The sequence below is a fragment of the Frankliniella occidentalis genome, unplaced genomic scaffold, assembly GCF_000697945.3.
Source record: "Frankliniella occidentalis isolate FOCC.00 unplaced genomic scaffold, Focc_3.1 Scaffold113, whole genome shotgun sequence".
NCBI lineage: Eukaryota > Metazoa > Arthropoda > Insecta > Thysanoptera > Thripidae > Frankliniella > Frankliniella occidentalis.
In genome coordinates, this window is record NW_026267241.1 from 599,795 (window position 1) to 609,655 (window position 9,861).

Sequence of the window (9,861 nt, forward strand, 5' to 3'; positions counted from 1 at the left end):
GATGTGGTCACTTTGTAAAAAAGATAAACTAAGTGGGCATTTAATGTAACAAATGGAGAGAATACTCACTCATCTGGGCAATACTGTGAGCCTCCAAGAAATCCATGCCGGTCTGGTACGGTTGATATCACAGATCCATTATTCACAACGCTGCTTACTTCTGAGCCGGTGTCGTCATCTTCCGCACCTCCACCATCACTTCCACCATGATCAGTTTCATGCATAGCGCGTCCTTCAGATACAGATGTTGCCATTATTTATCTGAAACAGCACACACAAACAATGATTACCCAGACACCACAACATCCATGACAAGTTTACTCCACATGTAATATCAATGTGTTTGATTTGATCAAACTGTAAATCACTGTTTGCAAAATATGCTTATTTTTATATGGCAAGAACAGATGTGTATACAATATGCCTAAAAGTTGACTCCTGGAGTGGACAGATATTCAAAAAGTGCAACCTTAGAAAAGTGAAAGATAAATCTGACTTGAAAATAAATCCAGAACAAATAGTTTCCATGCAAGTACTCGTTTCACTTGTTCAAACAAATGGGTAGTATGTTAAATTAATAAATTAACATTTAAATAAAGTGAAAAAGATCTCACAATAGACAATTAAAACCTAGTTTAATTCTGGAAACATGGCAGATAAATTATGTGTATTTTTAAATCAGTGAATTTAGACAAACTCTAAATTATACTCTAAAGATAATTGTCCTGTGGCACAACTGTCAACACCACCACTGATGTCAAAACCATGGCTAGGTGGAAATGGGACATCAAAATTTGACAGGTTAAGGACACACTCCTTTGAAACACCCCCAGCATTTTGAGCACTATTTACCATTACAACGGTTTCAGAGTGCTTGTTGGTGACTTACGTGTAATATGTGATGACAACACCAGCACAGAGGAATGCTAGCGCCTAACCTCTCCTCGGTGATAAGTATCTTCAAGTCACACGATAACAAATTTTCTTTCGCCTCTCACTGGAGCCACTTAACACTGACATCCACTAACACAACATCACAAAATTTTGCAGGTGATACATTGACAATTCGGCAGGTGACATAATCCCCCGTTGAGAGAAGGGGGACCAACGTAAGCGGTAATGTTTGTCTGGCGAACTGCCCCAGGGAAGGAACGCATTACACAGACAGACACTGTTTGGAAATTCCCGATAAGACAGGGAAGTGGAAGGGGATTTGACGAGGGGCCGTATTGCTACCAACCAGTGGGCAGAATGTAAAACAAACCAACACCTTTCAAATCAAAACGCCAAGTTTGACACTGACGTAAATAAATCCGCAATACGCATCGCAATGGACGCAGATTCCCACAATATAGGGAATGCCACGGGAAAAGAGTCATAAAATAATGGACGTAAAGTGTGAACAGGTGGCCCTTTCACTGGTAGGGCCGTTTGCGTCGGTATGTTTACAGACATGAGAACACGCAGCCTGACAGATGTTCTGCCAACACTAAAGTATGAAAATAATGTCGACATATTTCATTTTTGAACCGGAGGTTTTGACATAATACTCTCCAATAAATTGAATTCAAGACTACGTTTATAAAACGTAAGTTACTAACCGCACTGATAAGCGATTCCCATTAAAGAACAATCTCTGTTTAGGGAACTTGTCGTTTGGTTTTTAGTGTTGGCAACATATGCCCCCTCCATCAGTCCATACTGACAGCAACCTTTTCGGCAGAAAAAGCACTACACTTCAAAAACTACAAAACTACAGCTAAATGTTCAGAAAAAGAGACAATTTTAAGTTGTAAGGTTAATAAATGGCTCGCATTAATGACTCGCATTAATAACTAAGAAACTATCGGATGTTTCATGTCTCATGCGCAGAGTTGGAGATTTGTGAGATCCTCAGCAGAAGACAAATGTTATGTCATGTCAAGCATGTGTTGAGCTGCGAATAATTCGAGCACAACAAAGATTTTAAAATTATTTACTGTCAGCTGAAGACTGGGCAAATGCCAATTTCACTTGAATGATTTGTCAAGCAAGCCGTCATTTCTTTCGAATTTTCCGGATGGCAGCACAGACACCGAATCTTCATCGTGCGAAGGTTGGTACCAGTTCGGCTGCTAAGGGCGAATTATTTTGAAAAATAAAAAAACAGCTGATTGACCCAACAAAGGCAATGTTTCTTTCTAACTTGGACGAGCCCAAGGCATAAACACATTTTCCAAGGAAAACGAACCGGCCTGATTGATTACAACAACGCCCACTTCAGAAAACACATCCAAATTGGGACGCAAAGAAGTATTCTTAGCATCAAATTGTTTGTCGACACTTCGGCTCTTCGGCTCGCGAACGGCTCCGCTTCGGGCCGCACTCGGCTGTCCTCGGCCGCGCCTTCGGCAACATTCGGGCCCGCCGTCGCCCTCCCCTCTCCCCCTTCTCGCCCCCCTCACCCTACCTGCTGCTCATCTGTCGCTAGATCGGAGCGGCGCCTGCGCCTGCCCGCCTGCCCGAAGCAAACTCGAACTCAAAAATCCTGTCAACAGCACGCTGTCATGTAGGAGCTCCGTGTTGTCGTCGTAAACCTCAAGAAAAACAGTGACTTTGTTGGTAAACGTTGAATCAGTGGGTGCGTGCGTTGTCTGACACTCGGTGACAAGATTTAAGTGACGTTTACTCTACGTTTCGGTGAACGTAGAGAAGTTTGTGCAGACTCTAACCTCGTGTGCGGTCACTTTGACGGAGCTCGAGGGGGGCATAACAAGCCAGAGCGCGGCGTTCAAAGACTCGGCGGCGCTACAGCGGCGCTCAAATAAGTTGTCGGGCGTTCAAAACGTTCTGACGACTTCGCCATGAACAAGTTCAGGTCCTGGAAGCCGTCGGGTGTCCGCAGTGACAGCTCGGCTGGCTCGTCGCTCCGCTTCACTCCTCGCTACTCGCAAGTCTACCCGGCGGATCTAATGAAGTACAAACGACGTGAGTATTTTCCTGGTGTCCGTGTCAATCCGCGGCCGTTCGGTCCGCTGTCTGTCCAGGTCTGTGGCCCCGCAAAAGTCCGCCGCGTTTGTCTCCCGCAGAACACGTGCACGTGGTTGCAGAAGCGACATGGGCTGTGAAAACACCACGGGGTCCACACGGAGTCGGCGCACGGCTCGGCACGGCCGCGCGCCGGCCAATGGGAGAGCGCCGCTGCCGCTGCCTCGGCTCAAATGTCATTGCGGCTCAATTCAAATTAATTCATGGGGCATTTTTTTCCTTCTCTCTTTCTCATTGGAGTTTTCGCCCCGTCATGGTTGTCATGGTTGCTTGTTGTTTCCAGCAGCCCCCGCAGACTCCAGGACATGGATGTCGCGGACGGCGGCTGTGCAGGAGGGCGAAGTCCGTCTGCACACTACGTACTGAGGATGTTTCCAAAGGGGACGCGTATTTTCCGTGCGCAAAACAAGTTTTGCGGCGAGGTGCGGGCGCAGGGCGCAGGTACCACCGCTGTCACGGCGCTGTCAGGCGGGACGGGCCTTCCCGAGGGTCTCGGGGTGGCTTTTGCCCATGGCACGTGTGTCCCGAGGGCCTCTGGCTGCCATGTGGTCATGAACAGATGACACGCTTCCCGCGGGGTCTCGCCCGTCTCGCCTCGCGGTGGCCCCCCCAAGTGCCCCACTTGAAGTTTGAAACAGATTATGAAAAGGGGATTGTCATCTGTCAGTTACAGCAGGCTCCTTTGAGTGGCCCAGTTTGCGGTAATTGCATCATTCTCTTCGTTCATGGTTTTAATTAAAGTAAAATTTGTGCTGACTTAAGGAAACCCCTACCATTCGATACAGAAATATTTTGTTCTCCAATTTTTGACATTTACTGTCACTTATGACAGCCCTGTCAAATTGACAGCTGTACAGCTGACAGACGCGCGGTTGTTGTCAAGCTGATGTTAGCTGTGAGTACAATTTTTACTCGTTCTTTACCACCACCTGCACCTACTCAGTGGTAGAAGAACGAGTATTGATCTCAGTGCGATGTCACGCGTAACGCTATTCATGCTCGGAGTACAGAATATGTACACTTATGATACTTGTACCATTCGAAACTGGGAATGTTGTAGGCGTGACCAACAATGGACCTTTTTTCAAGTTTGACACTACTTTTTAGAGAACTCTTAACAAAATTCGCCGGTTTTCGTTCTAAGTCGATAGACCCGTGCCGCACAACGAATCTTCATCTTGGAACACGAAGCGCATACAGACATGCCAATACTACCATTCGAAAGTTCGTTTGCTAGTATTACTGGAAGCAATGAAGATTGTTTTGGTCTAATAGCAAAATTTTGAGAACTCTTAACAGATTTCACAAGTTTTCAGTCTAAGTCCCGTCTGCCGATGTTGCTTCTGCTATTGTGCCGCCAACTGTAGATTCATATTCATTTTGGTTTTCACGGAACGCGCATCTTTTTGAAAGCGCCGACTTTTGCAACAATGCTCTTGTCTTGTGACCTGAAGGGAATACCGAGAATAGCGCCTGTTTTAGCCTTCTTTTTAATTTCGTCATCATCCAGTTTTATATGGTACATGTTTAATAATAATATATATTCTCAGAGAAACGTGACACATGTTGACAGAACAACACTCGTTGATTCTACAACCATATAGATGTAAAGCAACTGAGCACTGAAAGGGTCTCTGTAAAGAACGAGTACCAGTATTCACACAAAATTAATTTTGTGTTTTCTTTCCTCCTTGTTTTAATTTATCTCTGTAAGAATTTTTTTTTTTTTTATATACTAGCATGTCATTGTGTCATCAGCATTCCTGGACATATTTTCAGTGCGTCTACCTGTCAGCTCGTGACCTTCCACCTATACACCCCTTTGCTTCAAATTGTATTTTTATTTTCCAAGGGGTTGCATGCCGCTCGGAAATTCTAGTGCATAACCCCCGTCATGTGAGCGCCGGCGGGGCCTTAGTCTTGTGCCTCATTACATAAGCACGTCTGTCTAATTTTAGACAGTTCACCCTCCCTTGGCGGGCCGGGCGCCGCATCTCTACAAATTACGTAATGCCCACCACCCTTCAAGCCCCGTGCAAACGAGTCTTAGTGTCGCGCGAGTGTGCAAAGCGGCTTCTGCGAGCGAGTGGGTGGAGCGCGTCTGTTCGCCACTGTCCAGGCCGTGTCCTGCGGGTCCTGCGCCCACGACGCCGCCGTCGCGACGCCAGGAAGCGCGGAGCGGCGGGGTCTATTTCGGATGTTGGACGACTCACTAGAGAGTCTCCGCGCGGCCCCTCCACTATACCTCCGCCAGGCGCGCCACGCCACCGTGTGTGACGGAGGCTGGCTGCCCCGGCGGGGTGGTCGCGTCTGTTTTGGGCTGTTCCTCGTCTAATTGCCCGTGGAGAATCGTCGTCGTCGTCGGGGTCCCGAGGTCCCGGAGACTCGTGGATCACCCTGTAGGAGTTTTTCTGAAGGGCCCGGGTCCGGTAATCCCGTTGGGAGGTTTTTGTTCCCGCCCGCTCCCCCTCCCTTCCCCTCCCCTCCCCCTCTCCCCAGTTTCGCACACAGATGAGCTCGCCGTTGTTCGCATGTTTGTGACGCCTGTTGCAATGAGGGGGAGGGGGAGGAGGTGCGCGGGGTCAGGTGGACTCGCTGCAGGGGAGGGGAGCGAGCGGGGGGACAGGCGGGCGTGCGGACAGACCTGGACTGCACGGGGTCTTGAGGAGGCTTCGGGGGATGTTGATGCGTGCCTCGCACTGTTTTTGGTCTCGGTCCCTCTCGCTTCGAGACAAAGCGTGCGAGAGAGAGAGAGAGAGAGAGAGAGAGAGAGAGAGAGAGAGTGGAGGAGACTGGAGGCTCGCGGCACGCAGGAATCGCCTCGCGACGCCATCATGCCTGTTCGGCGAGCCCGATTTTTTCTACGGCCGGTACCCAGTACGGACGCCGGAGGAGGAAGATGATGAGTGGAAGGTGCTGGCCGTGCATCTCGGCGGGTCTTTGCCTCTCCTCTCAGCTCGGTGCCGAGGAGCGGGTGGTGTGGTGGTGCGCCGTGTGGCGTACCGGCGTGCACGCCTCGCCCCGCCCCGCGCCGGCTCGCGGTATTTTTGTCGCGACATTTGTCGTCTTGGTGGCGCGGCGTGGCGCTGCGTGACGGCATGGGGCCGGCCTACCGGGTGCCAGCGGGGTGGTGGCGGGGCCGTGGGGCACGTCAAGTAGGCCGACTCGCACGTGTCCGTCAGTCACTCTCCCCACCTGGACGCCCTGCTTCCCCCTCGCCCCGGCCCCTGTGGTGCAACGGCGGCGGCGCTGCGTCGTCGCTGGGGCACGCTGCTGGGGCGCCGCCTGCCTCCGCGGGGGTGTGGTTGGCGCTGCACTTCCACTTCCCGTCGACATATTCTGGCAGCGAGTAAAGTTCAGCGCGTCTGGCACGGCATGGCGACGCGCCATGCCAGGGCACACGGGTCGGCGTGACCAGGGGTGGGTCGGTCATCGTGCCCGCCGGCACCGCGGCCGCGCCTCGGCCCCTCCCGCCACGCCGCGGGGCGCGACGGCATGGCGCTGCGCGCGGGGACGCCGCGACGCACGCGGAAATGGACGCTAAGAGGCGACGGCGCAGTTATAGTCCCTACCGCCGCCGCCAGGCCAGGGCGTCGGGCTTGTCATTCTGACAATGCTGGCGCTGCTCGGCGGGGCGGAGGCGGCGCCCACCCTAGAGTGAGTCCTACGGCGGCCCGGAAGAGACAGGGGGCACTGGTGTCTCTGATAAGGCCGTGATAGGGCGCTATCGCTATCGCGATCCTCCGCTTCTGGGAGCCCGTCTCCTCGGGTAGCCGGCTGCCGGGGGCCCGCAGGGCTGGCGGGCTGGCCTTGCCCCGGGGGCCGCGGTCTGGGAGAACGCGGCGGGCTCGGGCTCAGGGGGAGATTTGGGAGATTTTCTGAGGCCGCGACCGGTCGTTTATCCTGAAAATTGTCGCCGCCGAAAGCCCGGCGCGCCGCCGCCCTCGTGCGGCCCCCTGCGCGGCCCCTGCTGCCTTCGCCACCCACCCCGCCGCGGGGCGGACGATCCAATAGTTCGCTCGATGAGGTCCTGGTGTTCCTGGCGTGCGCCCCGAGCCGGTACCTGGCACCGCGCCGCCGCCGCCCCTCCGCGGCCCGCGCCGACGCGCCGCGCCCCGCGTCTCGAAATAGGTTGTCCCGGGGCGGGGCTCGCCTACTGTTCGATCCCGACAGGCGCCGGCGCCGGACGGGTTGCCTGCCTCTCGGACGAGCGGGCGTCGGCGACGACGGAAGCGAACCGGGGGGATGATGGTATGCCGCCGGTCGTGAGCGTGTGCGGGCGGCGACCCTGAACGGGCACTTGGACTTCCCTGGCGCCGTCGCGACGCCGCCTCCCCTCGCCGCGCTGCTCTTGCCTCCGTTTTACTGCCCTCCTGTGCTATGGTGCGACGGGGTGGCGGGCGCCGCTGCAGTTGGCGCAACAGGTCGTCCCGCCGTAAAAACTTCATGTGACTTGTGTGTCCGACCACGTGTGTGCGGGGCGCGGGTAGGGCGCGGAGCCCGCGGGCCGCAGAGTCCCGGCCGTGCCGCTGGGGCCCCAGCCCGCCGCCCGGCCCGCTCGCCCGCACGACCCCGCCGCCGCCGCCGCGCGCCCCTCCCCCGGCCGCCCGGCGGCCGCGCCTGCCGCGCCCCCTCCCCGCCGCCTCTCCTGGTGCACCTCGCCGTTGTTGGCGGCGCTGGCTGCTGGCCCGGCCCGGCTATCAGTCCCGTCCCGAGCGAGGCGAGCGCTGGCGAGCGCACCGCGACGTTTTGCCTCCCCGGCCGCCCCGCGTCGCTCCACGCCGCCATCCTCCTCCTCTATATCCCGACCTGCAGCTGTCCCTCCCGCGCCGTGGCGCAGCGTGGCGACCCGCGAGTGCATGTGTGTGCGTGTGCTAGGACAGTGCCGTCCGCTGTCCCCCAGGAGGACGCCCTGCTGCCCGGGGCGGGGATGCCCTAGCGCGCAGTGACAGCAGCGCCCCGAACTCTTGACGCTGTCTTCAGGCCGCTGTCAGCCATGCTGCCACCAGGCTCTCACCACCGCCGGTCGCACCAGCGGGCCTCGCTCTTGGCCGGTAGGAAGAACTTACTCACTGTGTGTGTGTGTGAATGCGAGTGTGTCTGTGAAGCGCTGTCACCTCGTGGCCCGTGTCGCCTGGCAGTGGCGCGCTTTGGAATTCGGTTTAAATATTAATGGACGCGTCTCGGCGAGGTCGCATGCATCGCCGCAGTGTCTTATCGACGTGCTGCTGGCGCTGCTGCTGCCGCTCCGGCCGGCGCCTCGTGGAGGGAATGACAGACAGGATGCCACAGGCCCGCGGGGCTGTCACGTGGTGCGGTGCGCGAGCGCGCGCGCCCGCGGATGCGTTTTGACATGTCATCCATCGGAGCGGCGGTAGCGGCGCCACCCCGCGGCGCGCGCTGCGGGCTGGCTGTCAAGTTGACGGCGCTGGCAATGACAGGTGCAGAGGTACCGAGCGGGTGTAGTGTATGGGGATGTTGACTTTTGCTCCGCCGAGGTGTGAGAGGCCTGCCGCTGTTGCGATACTACGAGGTTTGGTGGTGTCCAACCTTTCCCTCACCTGGGGACTTGTGTCCCTGCTGCAGTGCGGACCTGGCCTGCCGGCCCATGCGCCCGCCATGGACTTGGCCCGGCCCCTCCCCTCCCTCATGCTAATTGAACAGGCCATTTACATGCCTAGGCCGGCCCAAGGCTTCCCCTCCGTCCGCCCGACCGACGCTTCCTCCTCGGCGCTTCGCAGAGTTTGCTTTCGCGGCCCCCGCCGGACGACGCGGGCCCGGCTTCAAGGACGCCGTCGCCGCTCGCCGCCGCACCTCCGCGATGGCGAGCTGCTGCTGCTGCTGGGCCTGCTGCTGGCCGTCCTTGGCGCGGAGGGCTGCCCTGCCCGCCCCGTGCCGTGGCCGCTTGACGTACGGCGCCCCGTTGACAGCCACGGCGGCGTGGTAGTGGGCGCCGCGCGGGCCTAGCCGAGGCCGCGCCGCGTGCGAGGCGTGTGGCCGACCTACACGGCGTGTAGAGTGGGACAGATAGACGCGCACGTCACTGCTGCTGCTCGTAATCTGACATCTTGCGCAACAGTGGCGCTGCTGAGGCTGCTGTGCTCCTATGCTCATCTTGGCCAGCCTCATTCATCCATTGGTCGGTCGGTCGGCCGCGGGTCCAGCTCCGTCCCCCCCTCAGCGCGCACACCCTGGCCCCGCACCTGTCCTGCGCCGCACTTTGACACGACTCGCGGCGTTGTCGTCCCACCCAGTCGCGCCCCTGTCCCGTGTCCCGCCCGCGAGGCCCTCCCCCCATTGTATGGAAACGTCCCCGCCGTGGCAGGTGCGCGGGAGGGCCCTGCCGGCCCGGGCCGCGGGGTCACGTGACGGCTCGAATACCTTAACCCGTGCGAGGCCCGCCGCCGCGCCGCTATGCGCTACGAACATCACACGCCCCGCGCCGTCTAAAAATGCCCCCCTCGGGGGTCGGCGTGTGTGGTGTGCGTGCGCGCGCGCCTGACAGCTGTGCCTTAGGCCCCAGCCTACGCCCATGCTGCTCGCGGGAGCCTCCCTTCTCGCTCTCACACATGTACATACCGTACATTCGTACTTGTCCTCACTCTTGGCGTGTGTGTGTGTGTGTGTGTGTGTGTGCTTGCGCGCTCTGTGCGCGGTGGAGGCGAGTGGCGATGGCGACGTCATGGACCCTCTCCCCCACCTCCTCTCTCTTTCTGTTCTCTTTGCTTGGCCCCGCTCATTGAGCGATAGCTGTTAAATTGCCCCTCCCCCTTCTCCTCCCCTCACTTGTCATGTGCCCCTTCCACTCCCCCACGACACATGCATTTGCCCCCC

The 9,861-nt window shown here is 57.1% G+C and overlaps 2 protein-coding genes across 3 annotated transcripts in view; one reads left to right on the forward strand and one right to left on the reverse strand.

Moving 5' to 3' along the window:
* The window catches only part of LOC113217822 (TBC1 domain family member whacked), a 13,646-nt gene extending 12,205 nt beyond the window's left edge, over positions 1 to 1,441 (reverse strand). The window contains exons 1-2 of the mRNA XM_026437889.2: positions 890 to 1,441; positions 70 to 261 (exon numbers count right to left, since the gene is read on the reverse strand). Coding sequence (XP_026293674.1) covers positions 70 to 254 — 185 coding nt within the window. The 5' untranslated portion in view covers positions 255 to 261; positions 890 to 1,441. The remainder of the gene's footprint in view (positions 1 to 69; positions 262 to 889) is intronic.
* A 1,037-nt stretch (positions 1,442 to 2,478) lies between these two features.
* Positions 2,479 to 9,861, forward strand: part of LOC113217820 (homeobox protein TGIF2) — a 19,530-nt gene continuing 12,147 nt past the window's right edge. The window contains exon 1 of one of the 2 annotated variants that reach the window (XM_026437886.2): positions 2,479 to 2,967. In XM_026437886.2, coding sequence (XP_026293671.2) covers positions 2,844 to 2,967 — 124 coding nt within the window. In that variant the 5' untranslated portion in view covers positions 2,479 to 2,843. Of the gene's footprint in view, positions 2,968 to 7,712; positions 8,082 to 9,861 lie in introns of those variants that run through there. The other variant, XM_026437887.2, reaches the window with a different exon arrangement.